The sequence below is a fragment of the Eretmochelys imbricata genome, chromosome 2 (genome assembly GCF_965152235.1).
Source record: "Eretmochelys imbricata isolate rEreImb1 chromosome 2, rEreImb1.hap1, whole genome shotgun sequence".
NCBI classification, from domain to species: domain Eukaryota; kingdom Metazoa; phylum Chordata; order Testudines; family Cheloniidae; genus Eretmochelys; species Eretmochelys imbricata.
The window spans coordinates 160,594,718-160,614,721 of NC_135573.1; the positions used below are offsets into that span (position 1 = coordinate 160,594,718).

At 40.2% G+C, this 20,004-nt stretch overlaps 1 protein-coding gene across 4 annotated transcripts in view; it reads left to right on the forward strand.

Moving 5' to 3' along the window:
* EPB41L4B (erythrocyte membrane protein band 4.1 like 4B) overlaps positions 1 to 20,004 on the forward strand; it is a 247,508-nt gene that overhangs the window by 141,073 nt on the left and 86,431 nt on the right. For all 4 annotated transcript variants that reach the window (XM_077810915.1, XM_077810918.1, XM_077810916.1 and 1 more), the window contains exons 16-17: positions 10,025 to 10,209; positions 18,145 to 18,263. In XM_077810915.1, coding sequence (XP_077667041.1) covers positions 10,025 to 10,209; positions 18,145 to 18,263 — 304 coding nt within the window. The remainder of the gene's footprint in view (positions 1 to 10,024; positions 10,210 to 18,144; positions 18,264 to 20,004) is intronic.

Sequence of the window (20,004 nt, forward strand, 5' to 3'; positions counted from 1 at the left end):
CATTGTGAGGATGAAAGCTTTGGGATTGCTGGAACTCAGAAGTTTTGTTTGTGTAAATAGCATGTTTGCATCACATTTATTTCTGTTTTAAGAATGAAATGGCTGCATTTGAAAAATACAACTCAATTTTTATTATTCGTGCTTATTATGGTAGTACCTAGGGGCCAACCAAGAAGGGAGGGGAGGGCATTATGCCACTGTACAAATATAGAAAAACATAGTCCCTATCCCTTTGGTGACAAAGAGTTTACAGCCAAAATAGAGAAGATAGACACAGGGTCAGGGAAAGGGATAGAACAAACATACTACTTCATTAGCGTATATTGTTTATTGCATTCCCATCCCTAGAGATACCTTGAAAAGCAGTCAAATTCTGAGAGAGACTACAATTGAAGGAGCCAGGTTTTCAAAAGAGCTCAGAGCCCAGCAGCTCCCATTGTTCTCTTAAGTGCCATTGTATTCTGAAAAGTGATGGGCATTGTGGGCTTCCATATTGAATGTTTCTCAAAGATTTCCATATCATATGTGCTAAGTTTTTCTTTCTGCCTGACCTGCCCAAAAAAACCCACCAACCTAACCTGGATTCTGAAAGTCAAGTTGGGTTCCTTCCTTCACATGGCTCATCGCCCGTAATAAAGGTTCTGCAGGCCAAATTCTGTATCAGTTACTGGCGCACCTTTGCAATCCAGTTTTAGAAGTCTGACCCTCGATAGTTCTTTCAAATAAAGCAAATTGTTCCTTAACAGCTAGCCCTGTGATATTTCTGAATGTGGGTTTTAAGCTCTTCAGGGCAAGGATCTCATCATACCTGCCTGAAAGACCCCTAGCATATTTATCACTGAATAAATACTAATAGATAGAAAATGTAAATAAAGGTCCATTAACAAACTTTCATATTAGTTCACAGTATGTAATCCTCTCTAGATTTTTTTTCTCCATCCCAGTTCAGAGATCTGGTAAATTCTTTATAATTAAATACACACAGTATGTTCAACCCTTTGGAGTTAATGGGATTTGAAGATGCTCAGCACCTTGCAGCATTGCATCGTTTGAGAGAGAGAGTCTTTTTTTATTTATGCATTATCATATGTTCACACTGATCAAAATCAACTTGACGACGTATGTTCTAAAGGATTTCGGAGGACCATGGCACTTGGAGAGAAGACATATGGAGAATGCTTCTACTCTCCTATCTCTCTGACCAGCTGCACATCTTTTCCTTTTGGTTGTGTTCGAAGTACATTAGTTCTCTCAACTCCGAGCAGTCTGTTGCTCCCTGCAGCACACTTTGTGGTGACAGCTCATCTTCCCATAGTGATTTGCTGTTTGGGTATTCTCAAAGCGCCTCCTCTCATAGGCAGAAGAGTCTCACTAACAATGGTTCTCCCAAGCAGCATGTGACGTGCAAGCACTTTTCAGATCACCAAGGATTGTTCTGTGGACCACAGTTGAAGAACCACTTCACTGAATGATTTGTTCACCAAGAGATTAGAAAGACCCCTTCAACTTTTAAGGAAAGAAGGTTGAGGTGATAAATCCTACCAAGAGATCATTCAGAAACTGTCTCAATTACATTAGCATTGTCAATCATATTTTCGTTCCCAATATTTGTTAGGCTTTTTTGAACTTGTCATGCTTTGTACTTTCTGTAGTCTGTATTTTTTTGCATTTTGTTTTTCCTATTAGGGTCTGAAACTTTGAGCTACTGTTCTAAAAAACCTCCCCATTTTTATTTTTATTAAAAAGATAAATTTTTGAATTACTAGAAGAAAGGTCCAGAACAGGAGCACTTTTTAAAAATTGTAGTGACTTGCTAAAAAAAGTTGTAAGTAATTTGAAGAGTAGTTTAAAAAAAAGTCATTATATTTAAAAGCCACATTTTTGCTCACAAAATGTTCTGTTGCTCAGTCATGTCCCCCTGAAGAACTGAAAGGAGCAGCCATTGAACTCAGTTGACAGTAGGAAATGCTGGTCTAATACAGTTTAAAGTCAGACAACAAGCTGTTTAAATATTTAACAAATACTTTTTCTCCAGTCAATCGGTTTATAACAGTCCCACAAACAACATGCAACTTGCCCCACAGCATTAGTTTTTGCATTTTCTGAGAGTCATGGGGAAACAGAAATGTTAAACCGTTTATGCAGTCACACAGAGAATATTGACCAGTTGGATAGCAGTACAGTCAATATCTGAAATTCCCAGGTTAGAAAAAGGAGAACGATGTTTACATCCTGGTTGTATCTTTTATATCCATGTGCTAAATCCTACGTTTTTGAGGCCACTCAGCCTGGCAGCTTTGTCAGTCAGCAGGACCACGCTGTCTGCATTCAGGAGAGACTGCTTTTCCTCCACTTGGGGCAATGGGAGAGAACCAAGGGAGGAGGAAGATTGGGGCCTAATGGGTGGGTGAAGAGATGGAAAAGATACCCAAGATGAGACCGTAGAGTGAAGAGCGAGAAGAGAGCCCAATGTTGAATCACAAGTGGGACAGAGGAGCAGGGAGAGAGACTCCAGCAGAAGGGGGCATCTGGGGAAAAGTTAGATGGAAGGAAAGATTTTAGTATTTGGTTTAGGGTGGGAGGAAATGGAAAAGAAAAGCTAACTGGAAGTAAACAATGATAAGGACTGAGGAGATAAAGAAGGCAAAGTAGAAGGGGAAAGAGAATGGAAAAGCAAGGGAACCTGTGGTCTATGCAGCTTTAAAAACAATAGTGTATATGGTTACTAGATCTTTAAGGTCTGGAACACACTGTTCCTTGCTCCAAAGAGGTGTTAATTGCACGTGAAACTGATCACTTTGAAAAAAAAGTTTTGACCTAAAAAAGGGAACATTTAAAATGATTGGTTTGGGGGTGTTTTATTTTGTTTGTTGGGGGGGAGGGTTGGTGACAATATTTTGCTGCTGTTCAACCAGGTTCTCTTACAGCTGGTCAGAATTTTCAGCAAAAACATAGTCTGAAAATTGCAAAATAACTGAAATTTTATCTCTAGTCAGAATCAATTGGTGTTGGTTGGAGACTGAGCCTAAGAAGGACCATCTCCACTGTACTAAGTTGATTCATTTAGGTGTCACTTTATTTTCTTGTTGCTGATATTATTCTCTGTGGAAACAAGTGAAATTTCCTTTCTTTGAACAGTGTTAGTCTACTGTACATAGTTCTGGTTTCAGCTTGAATGGTAATGTAGATAGCATTAATGGAATCTAAACTTCAGCCTTAGCTTGACTGTGTCTTGGATTTGCCTGCAGGGCCTTTAGGTTTTTGCGCATTGATTCCTTATGTCTCTGAGAGAGGATCCCTGACCCTTTTTATGATCCTGAATTTACAAACACCTGATCAAACCTTAGAGTGACTCAACAATAATTGCAGTACATCTTCATTCTGGTTTTAAACTTCTGAGTTTAGGGTAGCTCATCAGAAGAGCTTAATCGTTCCTATGTAGGGTCCGAGAAATTTCTTCCCAGTTAAAGTCCACTTAGTCATTCAGCCTCTAGAGGTGTCTTTAGGAATGAAATGGGCCCCTCTGGACCATCTTCAGTTGCTTCACACCTGCAATAGGATTTCCTAATTTTTCTAGTATGGATGCATATAGAGCAGCTTTTATACCTTTGTCTACACCACATAAACAGAGCATGTAGGCCTTGTGATGCACTTTTTCTCCCTAGAGCATGCCCCTTACTCCCATGCTAGGTGTCAGAGTTCACACCTATTTCTCCCCCATCTGCTCTATGACCATCCCTTTTGTTATATTGTTTGCATGCAATAAAGCCCTTTCCAGGTAATCTGCTCCAGCCCATGTACCAGATATGGTAGTTAGCCCAGTATTTGCACAAACCAGGTTCACTCTCTTTTAGCTCATTTCTTCCTCATTCCTATCCACAAAGAAATCATAAATGTTTGTGTCAAGGTTCCTTCCCCACTCTGAACTCTAGGGTACAGATGTGGGGACCTGCATGAAAACCCCCCTAAGCTTATTTTTACCAGCTTAGGTTAAAACTTCCCCAAAGTACAAATTTTTACCTTTTGTCCTTGAACCTTTATGCTGCCACCATCAAAGTGTCTAACAAAAACAACAGGGGAAGTGCCCACTTGGAAACGTCTCCCTCACAAAATATCCCCCCAATCACTACACCCCCTTTCCTGGGGAAGGCTTGATAAAATTTGCATAGGTGAACACAGACCCAAACCCTTAAGAACAAGGAAAAACCAATCAGGTTCTTAAAAGAGACTTTTAATTAAAGAAAAAGTAAAAGAAAAATCTCTGTAAAATCAGGAAGGGAAATACCTTACAGACTAGTCAGATTCAAAACATAGAGAATCCCGCTAGGCTAAACCTTAAGTTATAAAAAGACACAAAAACAGGAATGTACATTCCATTCAGCACAACTTATTTTATCAGCTATTTAAACAAAACAGAATCTAACGCATATCTAACTAGATTGCTTACTAACTCTTTACTGGAGTTCTGACCTGCATTCCTGCTCTGGTCCCAGCAAAAGCATCACACAAGACAGAGAGAACCCTTTGTTTCCCACCCCTCCAGCTTTGAAAGTATCTTGTCTCCTCATTGGTCATTTTGGTCAGGTGCCAGTGAGGTTATCTTAGCTTCTTAACCCTTTACAAGTGAAAGGGTTTTTCCTCTGGCCAGGAGGGATTTAAAAGTGTTTACCCTTCCCTTTATATTTACGACAGCTTGTTTGCCGTATAGCTATTCTCATGCACACTTAGTGTCATATTCCAAGCTTTACACCCTATAGTAATACTTTGTATGGGTCAGGTGCTTTACAGGGTTAAAGCAAATTACAAACCTTAACTAAAATTAAGGGTTTTGAGCTTTTCATGAAATTCTGGGAGAAAATGAGAAGATTGAAAATTGAAATTTTTAAAATGTAAGTGTTAACGGAGAAAATGGACCTCAAGCTATTTAATGTATGTTTTAGGGTTGCTTTTAACCAAATGCAGTAAAGGAAATTAAAATTTTGAAATGACAGAAATGTAGCAGCACTTGAACAGGAAATAAAGGTGAATCCAAAGAGAGATCTCTCTTTCACGATCCAGGGGGCTATTCTATTATGTTGGGACACAATTTGATGTCCACTGGTACCATATATATCACACGAAAGCCTACAGGGCCACGCAGCAACTCCCTTTGCACGCACCAGCCCTGTGTGAAATGACCTATTGTAAAGAACCACATGGTACCTTGGAGGTTAAGAGGGAGATTTAAGACACAAGTGAAAGTTAGGCCCCAAGACCCACTGAAAGGCAAAGGGAGATTGACTCCTATTTATGCCTAACTCTCATTTGTGCTTTTTGAAAACCTCCCCCTCAAACAATCAAATAGGTGTGCTTATACCAGCACTGACTCTCCTTAGGGGGCACAGTTAAAACTCCTCTTGAGTTTTGAGAAGGTATTATCTCACAAATCACTTTGTCACAATATCTCCTATTAGAGCTAGGTGGGTGGCAGGAGATTCCCAGCCCATTCAGTTCAAAGAATACTGTGTAGACCTGATGCTGTAGAAAGATATCAGCAAGCTGCAAATCGCCATATAAGGCATTCTTCAGGCTGTGGATGGGAGGATGGAGGGGGTTGTGAAGACATGCATTTGAAATGCTAAGCCTTTTTAAATATGAAGAGATTACAGTGCTTAGTTCAGAGGGAATGCTTTTACAAGAAATGGATGCAGGTGTGACGTTTGTTGAAAGTCAAACAAAATATCACTCTCCAATCTAGAAGCCTTTCTTTCTAAATCACCATCCACCTGTCGGGGGGAGAACCTAGACCCACTGAATGTACTAGCATTCCCATGGCCAGAGTAGTCCATGCATGCCTTCCCGCACCCACCCCTAGCGCACAAAACAGGGAGCTGCTCTGACACTGGGTTCCCAGAGTCCTCAAAACCATGTCGGGGCGGAGGCCCACCAATCACCTCCCAATTACAGCTTTAGGCCCCTGGGAAGCACCTGGACTGCAGCAGACACCATGGGTGAAACAAAGCCTTCATAGCCCAGCTCTGTGATATTGGCTAAGACCATTCTTGTGAAATCCTCGGTAAGAGGGTGGGAGAATTTCCCAGTTGAATAGGGATGATTGCTGGGAGGATGGGATGGAAAGGCATCAGGTCAGAAGCTCAGGGTTCCTCTGTGTGAGGATGGAGACAGTAGTGTGGTGAAGTGGTGATAAGACAGTGGAGGGGGAAGGCTGGATGGTAGGAAAATGTAAAAGTTTTAATTGAATAAGCAGCGTGTCATAAGTAATGTTTGCCTGATACAGAGCTAGGCTTTAGAAGTAGCAATGGAAACAGGGCAGATGAAAGGGGGCAAAGAAGTGAAAAAATGTGTATTGTATCATCTGTCCTACTACTTAGTTTGTATGCTGCCTTTTTTGGTGAGATTAAAATAGTTTATGGTCAAGGGCTACGTATCTGAATTCTGGACTTCTGCCATCTTTGTGAAAAATGCAGTTAGTAGAATAATGAGGGTCGGCTAGTGGCCCAAGAGTGGACAATGGACTGATTTAGAATGAAGCATTCGTCTTTTTCCTTTAGAGTATGGGCAGTATTGCACTACCTCTTTTCTCCTTGATGGTCAAGTAATCTATGATGTAGTAAGCTAGTAGGGCTTGTCAGGGAGACATTAAACTCAGAGAAAAGGTGGAGTGGTACAGCAAAGGGAAAAGTTGCAGAAAGGTAAATAGGCAGAGCATCAAAGAAAGATGCAATAAGAGGAAAGGATGTAGGGTAGCAAAATTATCTTTTAAGAGATTAAAATCCAGGTGGAATTTTGGCATACTAGGAAGGTCAAAAGAGAAATACAGGAGGAGAAAATATGGAAGTTTACTCATACAAAAAAACTAGTGTCTATAACAATGTGAGAAGTCTGGGGAACAAGTGGAAAAACTAGAGGTCTTATGACGTGATCAAAACTTTGTTTTGGTTGGCATTACCTTGCTGGGGAAAAAACATAACTGCAATGTCAGTTCAAACTGGCAAGACATATCCATGAGAGAGGGGGAAAGGAAAGAGGAGAAGTTGTTGAGCAGAAAAGTAGAGAAAGATAATGTTTCAATTCTCTGGGTTAAAATAAAGACCATGAAGAACAGAGAAGACCCAGTGAGGTACCTATGCTAGAGCACACCAAACGATGGAGAGGTAGAGTTCGAAGTCTGTACTCCTAGAAGTTTTGCCTTGATGTGTGTTGGAAATGTAATATTAACGCTTCCAAATGCCTTTAAATGAAGTAGCGTAAATGACATGGAACGGGTAATTTGGATTCCTCAGGTTTGAGATTTTGGATTGGATAATTCCAAGTCTGTCATATGTAGGGCCAGTTCACTAGGTCAGAAGCTGCAGTCCCAGGCGTTCTCTGACTCACCAGTCTCCCACAGAACCTCATATGGGAGAGAGAGTGGGCTGTGATTATTGTCCTATCCTGCAAATGTACACAGGGAACCAGCCATAAAGGTGAGTTTGAATGTCTGTCATTCACTTTTGACCCTGAAGAAGGATAGAAGTTTATGGTTCTTTTGGTTAGAGTAGACCACCAAGGTAAATGGGGGATTTCACATCTCAGATTGCTGAGCTGGTATTTGTGCTGCTGTTGGATTCCTTATAGTTCATTGCCCATGGAGACTTGGACATGCATGTGAACATAATCTTTGCTGAGCTAACTCTTTACTTCCTTGACATGATGGGCTTCCCTGGGTTTTACCTGTAAGGTTGAGTCCTTTACCCACATAGTCAAGAAACGTTTTCGCAGATCTAGGGGTATGCTCAATTTGATTACAAAGATGATTTAAATAGTTGAGATACTCAAATCATTTCCTCCATTTCAATATGGCAGCTATTTCACATCCATATCAACCTCTGAGACTTGATTTATGAAGTTTTATGGTCTCATTGATGTTGATGAACAACTGGTCTCCTCTTCCAACCGGTGTGCCTATCTGCTCACCTGCAGCTATTATCATTTTTTTAAAGAGGACCCTCCACTCTATGATCCTTTACCATACTCTGGTTTAATGGTGATCTCTGTGTCTTGAAACAGTTGAATTGTACAAAGGATGGCAGCGAAGTCACCTGGAATCTGACATTTTCTACAGAACATTCATTGTGTGTGCAAAAGAGCTATAACATAAGACAAAAAAAGTTAATTGTCCCCAGTCATAGACACCTCAAAAGGATTGTCTACGTGCACTCTCATTTAGTGTGCAGTCTCATTATCCTGGACTGATTTGTCCCATGAGTACTTCCTTCAGTTGATTGCTGCGTTGAAGATGTGGTGGTCTTGCTGAATGAGAGACTAGTGTCAGGTTATTTTCTCCAAACCTTTGGAGTTTGAGAACTACAGACTCCAGATGGCTTGTCATCTAGTGTTTGCATTTGGTTTGGTTTCTAAGGAGGATATTTCTCATCTTCCGGTCTCCTCAAGACCTACCACTTGTAGATCTGAGCCATGTTTATCCTGGTCACTTAAGACAAGTGGGGTAGCTACGGTGCCATTACTGGCAGTCTGTTCCAATGTCTTGCTTTGTGAGAGGAGACTTCCAACTGTCCTTAAACATGCAGTGGTCCACCTCCTCCCCAATGAACCAACTTTTGACATTGAAGTGCCGGTCAGGTACCACCAGACAGAGCCTCTCATAGAGTTAGAAAAGTTTTTTGAGAAGGCCATGATTATTGGAAAGGTACAAAGTTATGCACTTGGACACATCTTTTTGAAATAATACAACAATGTCTGTTTGCAAATGACTGGTTAATTTTGCTTTGAGAGGGTGGACGAACAAAGGTTTTTTCTACATAGTATGCTGTCTAGTTGGAAATAATCTGCTCATTTTTCCTTCTAATTCTTCAGTTTGTCTTTACTTCATGTTTTCAGGTTTTTCTCTTTCGTTGTAAACTGCCAGCAGGTGGATAAATGGTATCTCTTCACGTGTTCTAAATAGGCTGGAAATTCTCTTTTTTTTAAATTTTTTTTTCTAATTCAATGTTCCAAAACCTACTACAATTTTGAATATTAATAAATTTATAAAATATCGACTACATTTTCAAATATTTTAAAATGTGTAATATTCCATGAGGAAGAAACTTTATTTGCACTAATTTGCATAGATGGTATAAAGCACTTACTCTTTTTTGGTTGCTGGAATTAAGAAGCAATCAACATCTGCCGTAGACATTTCAAGTAATACATTTATATAGGACCTATCCAATTATTGAATAAAGTGTATGTTAGTATCTGAATCAATACTGATATAGAATTAAGGGCAAACTTTCACTAAGATCTCAACCTGGTCTTCATTTCTGCATGCACAATTGTTGTGTGCTATTGTTCTCTTACAGAAATATTTATATGTACAAAATTTATTTGTACTTTATTTACCAGCACAAATGTGATTTCATTGTTGGCACAAGTAAATGCTCAACTAAGAATACTGTTTTTTCAGAATTTTATTATTCCCCATATGTGTCAAACTTTTCCCCCGAGCATTTTCACCATTTTTTCAGAGGCTCATTCCACCTCACTGTATGAAGTTACTCTGATCCCATTCTCTAGATTCCTTAATAAGTCAAAGCAGACTGAAGATGAATTGCTGTGGTATGGCCTGGGCATTCTCTTACCAAAAATGAAAATGCAAATCCCCATCTGATGGGTTTTGATGTTTGCTTAGCTCCATGCTCTGGACCATATATCATTTACATTTGAGTCATGGAATATCTTTTGGGGGAAGCATCATTAGCATTTAAAGCAGAAAATAATTCACAAATGAAAATCTTACCGCCTTGCTGTGCATGCAGGACTCCCATTGGTGCAAAGTGTTAGGGTAGGATATATGCCATTTTTTTCCCAGTTAAATTGAAATGAATTAATCTTAAATGGGTGGAGTACTTGGGTTTACAAAAATTAAAGAACCTTCTTGAAAAATCGACATTGTCCCAGAAAAGCAGTTTAAATTCCCCAAAAAGGCATAATTGCTTTGTCACTTTAAAAGATTCTAATTTGAATGGAATTTGTTTCACAGCTACCCCTTGAACAACACTGACCTTCATCAGTTCAACATTGAAGAAAATGGTGGAGCACCATTTACCACAAAAATGTCTGGAAGGCATCACCACCACCATCACCGGCATCACCATCACCACTCTAATTATGGAGTAATTGTTCCCGACAGCAAAGATATTGTTTCTGGAGTTCCAAATCCAAATAGTAAGTCTATTAAATGTAACACATTTTCAGTAATTACTCTGGCATGAGATTTGTCACAGGCAAGGAGACAGAGAGCATCAAAGAAGGGGAGCTATTGCATTTCAGGTTTTCTCAATGAAGAGCATACTTTCTATTCTCAGATGTCATGGTTGATGCAAATTAATCAGGATTCACAATTTTCTGGCTCTGCTGTTGAATGCTTGGTTACAGGATTTGGCAATTAATTTGAATTCCATAACTGAACAACCACTAGATTAGTCATAGAGTTAGACGCTTGGCACTGGATGATATATTTCATTATTATTATGTATATAGTGTCACAGGCATATCCCTTTCTATCCTCTTCTTCTCCTGTCCCCTGTGTCCATGTGTTTGCTGACCTGGCTCCCACTTTTCTCCTCACCCCTTTTAATTTGAATCAAGAAGCTTTCTTCTTCATGGTATCTGGACACAAGCTTGAGGAGCACTGAGAGCACAGAACAGACAGTCTCCCTGCCCTCAGGTCCAGTTAGGGTGACCAGATAGCAACTGTGAAAAAACGGGACGGGGGTGCGGGGTAATAGGTGCCTACATAAGAAAAGGTCCCCAAAAATGGGATTGTCCCTATAAAAACGGGACATCTGGTCACCCTAGCTCCAGGGCCCAGCTCCTCAACCTCCCCCCTTGTGTAAGGAGAAGCAATTGCAGGAAATCGCTAGAGGCTGGAATGTGATCAGTGCAGATGGACTCTTCAAGTCACTCTCACACCTCTGCTGAACATGTGCAAGTAGCAAAAATCAGGAACAGTTCACAGTCAGTCAGTTCATGCAAGCAGTTGAACAAAAAAATGCAGCATGGCTTCTGTGAGGTTTCTGTTACAATATTTATTGTTCTAACCCTTGTGACTGCTAATTTTTTCTCTGAAGTACAGAAAAATGGGTTGGCAGGATTTTGATTTTGTTTCAAAATAAATTAGAAGTAAGTATAGATTGCAAACTGTTTCCTCATGCACAGCATAATATAGTCTCCCAGTATACCCTACAGGTGTTTTATCCTGAAATTGACTGTAAAAACAAATCTGTTTTTCTATGTACGACATACAGCGTGTGTTCCTAGAGATCGTGTAATTTTTTTTTCCACTTTACTTAGGCCTGGTCTACACACAGTTTTTCTACTAATTTGGTTAAGGCTGTGATTGTTTACCCAAGGAGTTAAATTGGTACTGCCCCTGTTTTATGGGACGGGGCTATAGAGGTATACACACCTTTCTATCAGTATAACTGCATTCACATTAGGAGGTTTTACTGCTTTAACTATGCCTGTTTCAAAATGATATAGTTAAAGAGGTACAAATTACATGTCTAGACAAACCCTTAAACTGATTGGTTTCTGAAAATGGGGCCATTTTTGTAAGAAATTAATGCATCATTAAACACACACCAACCATTCAGGAAGTTGGAACGATATAACATTTATGAATTAACGGCATTGACAATGAGATGTCGATTACATCCATCACTGTGCTGCTCTGCTAGCTGAATGGAGCTGTTGCTGCTCCAGACCCAGATCTTTCCATCTCACTCAAAAGCCTATGGAAGAGGGCTCTGAGGCAGCAAATCTTCCTGAGGATCCCGGCAGAGTTCTTCCTCACCTGACCCATTATGATAAATAACCTTATATACTCTGCAATTCTGTGGGATGCCCAAGCGATGTGCTCAGAGGCCCTGTGCCTCTGTAGCAACTCTGGCCCAAGACACCCCACTACACTGAAAATTTTATCAGGTGAACAAGTGCACCACAGGACCCTGGTAAGGTGTGAAGGAGTTGAGGGAGGGCTACTTTAGACGTTGTATGCACTGCATTAGCAGGCTTTCAACAGGACATGTACTGGAACCACCATTTCAGGGGCACTTGGGAGCATGTTTGATAATTGCCCAACCAGCAAAAGCAGTGTTCACCTGGCACTTGGAGACAATAGAGCTACGGTAGCTAAGAATTTAAATATACTGATTTGTGTATCTAAAGATGGTTCGTGGACCCCTTGTGACTGAGGTGAATTATTAGAACAACCTTCTCTGGACAAATTGGTCACAGTCAACTTGGTCCCAGTTGGTCAGCCGGTTAGAGCATTCCCCTTCCACTATCTCCAAACTCACAACATGAAAAGGGAATTAGTCCTGGCTGTTACTTCTCTGATGTGAAATGAGACTTAGTGGAGAACCACTTTCAACAAGCTTGCTCTGCTGGAAGAGAAAAGGGCACTGCTTGTCTTTTGCATGGTGGATCTTGGTGCCAATCTACCGTCTCCATCCAGTTGGAGTGTTTTGGAGACTGTGGACTCCCTGCAGATTTCTCTGAGCAGGCTGTTCCTTATGGGAAGCACTGCCCCCAGGCTACCATCATATGATGTCTGGTCAGCTGACCCAACCACTGCCCCATGCCCAAACCCAAGAGTCAGATAACAACTAGGCACTGGTGGGACTGTCCTACTCCCCTTGAAAGGCCACTGTAACAAAGGAGGGCTTCTCCCCAGCTTGCTAAGAACTCTCTGCCCTGCCCACAGTCTCTTTTATACAGTTTTATTGTCCACGCTTAGGTCAAATCAACAAAAACGTAGTTATGCAACTGTTACATACCAGAGCACAATCTAGACTAATAAGTAGCTGTGTCACCCCTGCCCTGTAACCTGGGGTGCCCTTTACAATGCCTTGATGCTGTAGCTTGCAGCCAGTAAGTCACTCCCAGCTATGTCTGTGTGGTGCAGCCAGCAAAACACACCTTGGCTCTTACCAGCCTTGGTTATGCTGCAGGGTGACCCCAACACACCCACAGTCCAGGATCTGTCCCACGAACTGTCTGTTGTATACTGCCCAGCCCTCTCTGGGACAGTACAAGTATGTTAAGTCTGTTATTCCTTTAAGGAAGTAATATGCACCAACTTGTTGCCCCAGATGGAGTTACCCAGACATTTCAAATTGAACACACTGGATTCGATAAAGCAGTAAAGCAACTTTATTAACTATAAAGAGAGATTTTAAGTGAGTACAAGTAATGAGTCATAAAAGTCAGAAATGGTTACAAGAAAAAGAAAGATGAAACATTTACTAATGCCTAACTTAATGAACTATATTAAATTTAGAGCAAAGTTTCTCACCACATGTTCCAGCAAATTACTGACCAAACTCTCGGGTCTGGACTACTCCTCCAGAGTCCAATGGCTGCTTCCTTTGTCTTTTCAGGTACAGTGAATATGATGAGCATGGAGAGAGAGAAAGGTGCCTTGGGCTGTTTGTCCCTCCTTTTTATAGTTTCAGTTCCCTTCTTGAAAAACATTTCCAGCTGAGACCCAGGAGACAAAGAGGCTGTGTGGAAGGATATTCCCTGCTGGGTTTTTTTTTCACCTGTTTGAACTACTTTTGTTTTCCCTCCCCGCTTGATGATTCTGTTTACTGCTTAGATGCAAGTTAAGGCAAGCACGCATTCCTTCCTTTGTTTAGGACAGACCTGACTTCTCCCTGGGCAGGGCTGTGGGGTTTGGAACATGTGTTAATAACATCAAAGAGGGGAATCTTATAACTTCACATACAATGTTACCACACATATTTCACCAAGACAATACTGACCAGCAAACTATGAGTTTTCAAATGATACGTTACAAGCCATATTTTGTGCAAAAGATTATTACAATAGTGTGCAGGGTATGAAGACAGGAGTGTATTCTGTCACAGCAATTTGTCCATGGCTACAGTTATCAGGGCTTTTTCCCCCTTTAGCACTTAGATTCCATTTGCCCCCACTCCCAGCGCATTGGCTGTCCTAGCTCTCCAAGGCTCCCTGTTCCCAGTGGGAGCCCCAGGGCCCCTCTGTCTGAACCTTTCCAGGCTCTCAGCCTGACTCATTCAGCTCCCCCTCACTGGGGGGTGGGTATCTTTCTAAGCCCTCTCTTTTAAAGCTATGCTGGCCCTGCTCCGTCTTAAAAGGCTAGTGTCACCCTGTGACAGCCAGCCCTATCCTGTGACCATGGAATTTTATTGATTTAAAACTCTCTGCTGGGATAAATTTGGCAATGTTTCCCCCCAAACACTAAGTGGCAGCTACAAAACTGTAAATTAAGAATCCAAGGAAATTTCAGGATTGATATTTAGTATCTAATTAATTTTTTTAATTGGATTCTTCAAATCCCTACTTATATTATTTCAACTAAGAATATTGAGTCTTGTGATGGGTCTGGGGAAAAGGCTAATCTTACCCATGAGGAAACTAAAAGGAGCATTCTGGCTTTCTACCAGAGGCCCAGGATAGAGTGAATGGTGGGAAGTGTGCAACAGGAAGAACTCGTGTGCAGAAAGGAAGAAAACGGTGGTAGTGGTGTGTATGATGCTGTGGAATGAAGTGACATGGGGACTGGTGTCTGAAAGGGGGTAGAATGAACAGTCGGGGTGTCTGTAAGGAAAGTGCATCAAGGAATAGCTTGGTGGCTAATTTGCTGAGAGTCTCAAGGGCACAGTTTGCATGTGAATGCAAGAGTGAGTGGGGATGGATGGGGAAGCATGATGTGGTGTCTCTACTAATGGAAGAATATATTTGGAAGTTTCTCAGTGGAGGTGAGGAAAATGGAACCTCACGGGTCACCCCTTTTAATCTTACTGTCTCTTGAAATGGCCATGCCTCTGCCTTTTTGCTTGTTTCAAGTCTTGTGGACTCACTTAACCCTGAGCTTTGACTTTGGAGTTCATGTCATGTGGAACAGAAGTCAGCCTAATCTGTCCAGATTTGACTGTGTCCAGGCTGAAATCATAAACCCCTCTTCCATCTTATATGGTTTCAAATGAAATACAAAATTCCATCATCCTCTCCAGCAAGACACGAGGAGTGGGCTTGAGAGTACTGAATATTCAAACTAAGTTCTCTTTAAATGTTTGTGACTAGAGTATGGGATTTGGTACAGCAAACAAAACCAGTCAAAATTTGCCTGGTTTTCAGATTCTCAGTGTGGCTTAGTTATGAAAGTGTCGTCCAACTACTCAGAAACAAATCTTACATTTGAACAAGTTTTGTGATGGTAATTCAGCAATAGATTTCAGTATGAATTATTATTTTTAAGATGTAGTTCTTCTGTAAAGGGTACCTATGGAGAGATGGTACTTTCTTAAGCAGCAGATCTGCTTCCTGTGTGTACTCGGAATCGCATCTGCTGACTTAAGTGACAAAAATAAAGTTTTTCTATGTTATGCAGCTGTTAACCCTGCAGTGCCAACACAGCTCAGAAAGAGGGAGTAGGATTCTATTCCGGTGTGAGTGTAATCAGCAGAATTTTTTACTGGTTGCCAATCAATTATAACTGTGCAAACCCATTGAAGATAGCTGGGACAATACAGAGATTACCTTGGCCGTGATATGAAGTTAATGGCGTTGCACAGGTGTCAATGAGAACATAATTTATCCTACAGAGTCTTTTAAAGGAGATGGTGAGTGAGGAAGAAAGGACACAGCTTGGCTCTCAGATCCCAGGTTAGGTTAGCAGTTACAAAAAAATATTCCACTTATTTACAGACCAAGTACACTTGATATGGAAATCAGCAAGAGACAATGAACATACAATGTCATGTTGTTTTAACAGAATTTCAGAGTACAACTGCATTTTAAACAAACTAATTTTTTAAAGGTTTTTTGTTTTTTTGAGAGAGAGATTTGATTTCTTTTAAACTTAATGTTAGCACTGTAAAGATTTTTTTTAGGATTTATTTATTTATGTGTTTGTTTTGTATGACTATTTGCAAGTTGAACAGTGAAAACTAAGTTAAATTAACTGTTTTGGTTTCTGGTATATTAACGTAATGAATCAGTCGTGCAATCTAGCAAACTGTATAAATTATATTTGACTTAAACCCATTTAAATTGTGTACTTTTTCAGTATTTTCTTTCCCAACAGGAACATAAAATGAATCTGTTTATACAAAATCATCCTGGCTTATCTAAGAAGCTGCATTAAGTTATTCACACAATGTAATTTCTTAGTTCAGAGCTTTATCACCAGGGAAGAAAATGTGATGTCAGCAATTCTGGACTGTGTCATCACTGACTGTATCAAACAAGATAACAGGAATGCAAGGAGCCCAGCCCTGGAAAGAGTTACTCAATGGCCCAGTCACCAGAAACACTCTTATTTACTTCAGTGGGAATTGGATTCACTGCCTGGTCTCCAATTCAGCTATCCATCCCTACTCAGCAAAGCATATATTTTAAAAAACAATAAGGAGTCCGGTGACACCTTAAAGACTAATATTTATTTGGCACAAGCTTTCATGGGTAAAAAACCCACTTCTTCAGATGCATGGAGTGAAAATTATAGATGCAGGCATTATTATAGTGACACATGAAGAGAAGGGAGTTATCTCACAAGTGGAGAACCAGTGTTGACAGGGCCAATTCGATCAGGGTAGATGTAGTCCACTCCCAATAGTTGACAACGAGGTGTCAATTCCAGGAGAGGCAAAGTTGCTTTTTTAGTGAGCCAGCCATTCCCAGTCCCTCTTCAAGCTCAAATTAATGGTGTTGAACTTGCAAATGAATTTTAGTTTTGCAGTTTCCCTTTGAAGTCTGTTTCTGAAGTTTTTTTTGTTCAAGTATAGCTACTTTTAAATCTTTTATAGAATGTCCAGGAAGACTGAAGTGTTCTCTTACTGGCTTTTTATGTTATCATTCCTGATGTCTGATTTGTGTCCATTTATTCTTTTACCTAGAGACTGTCTGATTTGGCCAATATACATGGCAGAGGGGCATTGCTGGCACATGTTGGCATATATAACATTAGTAGATGTGCAGGTGAATGAGCCCCTGATGGTGTGGCTGATGTGGTTGGGTCCTCTAGTGGTGTCGCTAGAGTAGATATGGGGACAGAGTAGGCAACAAGGTTTGTTACGGGGATTGGTTCCTGGGTTAGTGTTTCTGTGGTGTGGTGTGTAATTGCTGGTGAGTATTTGCTTCAGGTTGGGGGGCTGTCTGTTAGTCTTTAAGGTGCCACCGGACTTCTTGTTGTTTTTGTGGATACAGACTAACAAGGCTACCCCCTGATACTTGACACCATTTCTTTAAAGTTAAGTATGTGCTTAAGTGCTTTTCTGAGTAGGGATGGATTTAAGCTCATGCTTAAACAGTTATTGAATTAGGCCCCATGCGAGCAGTACTTATCTTCAATAGGACTATTTAATAACTTGATCCTAATCGGACTGAAGTCAATGGGAGGCTTTCTGTTGAGTTCAAAGGTCTTTTGATCAAACCCCTACAGTCTGAAGAATGGGTCCAAACTACTTTTATGTATTAACTAGCCTCACTGAGAAAAGGAAATGCAGAAAAAGTTAAGGACTCATTAAATGATATTTAATAAAACAAATAATATTTTTCTATTTCTAAATAATTTTCATATCTCCCACTCTATCCCCAAGGTGGTTAATAGGTCAATACAATATTTTCGGAGTGAGCCTCCTGTCAGTATTTTCTTTCTGCATAAGTGAGTAATGAAAAAACTCTGAGTGGGCTGGACGAATTCCGGATGACAACCTATAAGAGACGGGTATTCAAAGAAGAAAGTCTGCTATAGAAGCCAGACTCTGATACCCTAACATGCAAGTGGCATCTTTGTTCAAAGTAGTGCCAAGGCAGTCAATGGGAACACTCGTGAATTCAGTTGCTACTTATCTTGAGACACTCGGAATCTGGTCTGAAGTGGGTTTAAGTCACATTAGAATTTGGAAGAAGTTTGTTTGCTAAATAGAAAAGGGAAAATGACCCAATAAATGCATTTTAAAACTTCTTAGAGGGTATTACAGAAAATAGAAAGTATATAAAGCTTTTGACAGTATCCCCTCAGCAGCCAAGTGTTTTGATCTGCGATGCTCTTGTAGTTTTCCTTGAGATTTTGCTTTTTTTCTTTCTTTCTTTTGGGCCTCTTTTTAGAATTGAGCTCAGGACTTCCCCTCCTTTATGATAACACTTCTTCCCATCTGAAGAAGATGGAAGTGGAGACTGTGAAGGTAGTTGGACCATGGCCAGCTCTGCACATCAATATAAACAAGGTATAATAAATATCGTAGTGTATGTCAGAAAGCTCCTTTGTTACTTGATCTTCAGCAGCTGATGTTACTTCATCATTAATTCAACCCAACATATTTGGCTGCAACTGTTTCACTTACTTATCTCCCACCATTTTCTTACTGGTCCTTAAATATTTCCTTCCACTTTCCCTTTGAAATTCAATTCAGCTAAAAGTAGGGAAAAAAGGCTTAGTGTGTGTATGTTTATATATTTCTTGATATAATTCATTTGCCCCATTCCTTTTAAGGTGTATTATTCACTGTGCATGTACTGTATGTATTTGAAATATTTACAGGATCGTAGCTGAACGACAGTAGGTTGGGGGGGCAGGTGTGGGGAGAAAGAATAGAGCTCAACACTATCAAATGACAAAGGATTTATGGTCTTTTATTTAAACCATGATAAACCATACTTCAGCTGTGCTATTGTTTTGTTTTAGCTTTGATGGGTTACTCAGCTAGGTAGCGTAAAAGTGTTTTAAAAAATCATATTCTTTCTTCACGTAAGAAGAGTCTGTTATGTTTTAGAACTATGTTGGCATAGGTTCACATGACCGAACCATACAACTTGATGCCTCATCCTACAGCTATTAACTTCAGAACTCTAGTTGAAGCCAATGGAGTTGTGCATATGACAAGTCTTGCAGCATCAGGCCCTTTAAGGCTCAATCCTGAACCCACTGAAGTCAATGAAAATGTTGGCATTGAATTAAAGAGATGGAGAATCAGGCCCTTAATGAGTAAACTGGTTGAGAGAGGAAGTAGTGTTTGGAAAGATTTCTGACTCTCAGTTCAAGGAGGAACCTAATTAAATGACTTTGTTAGTTTCATACAGAGACTTCTACATTGATGCTCTTTCAGCACAGGATCAAAGCAGAAGCAAAGAAGGTTAAGAGGCATCTTGATTACCGTCTAGAAGTATACGCACCAGGAGGAAATACCTGATACTAGAAGGACCCCTGCTTATGCAGACAAAGGCATAACAAGTTCCAATGGCTAGAAGTAGAAGTTAGAAATTCGAGCTGGTCAGAAAAAGTGTGTGTGTTTGGTATTTTTTTGTGTAAAATGTTGACTTTCAGATGAAAAAGCAAAACTGAAATATTTTGACTGAAAAACAGAATATGTTAATTCAGAAATGCTGCTGCTGTGCCTCATGGGAGTTGTAGTTTGTGTGCCTCCTGCTCTCTCCCCTATAGGCTGGGTTCCCTTTTGGTAAGAGGAGGGTGAGCATCCTGGGAGTCATGTGTCCATAGTGCATCATGGGCAATGAAATTCACTGGGTGATCCCAGCCCATACAAGAGAGTGGCGATTTGAGGCAAATAAACTGTAACTCCATGTGGCACTGTGGTGACATTTCCAAAGCTGACATATTTTGAGTTTTCAGCTGAAAATCCAAACCTTTTTGGTTTTGTCGTGTTTGTATTTTTCAAAAAAAAAAAATCAGAATTTATCACAACACAGACACTTTTTGAAAAACAAACAAATAAATAAATACAAGTTAAAAAACCAACAACTTTGAAGAAGAATTTTCCAATAGCCTTATTAGAAACACTCAAACTGGAAATAGCATACATTTTTAAGTGAGGTTAACTAACCACTGGAATAACTTACCAATGGAAATTCTCTGTTGCCTGGAGTCATTAAATGAAGATTGGCTGTCTTTTGAATATTATTCATATTTATTAAAGTAGTGCCTAGGGGGCCAACCAAGATCAGGCATTA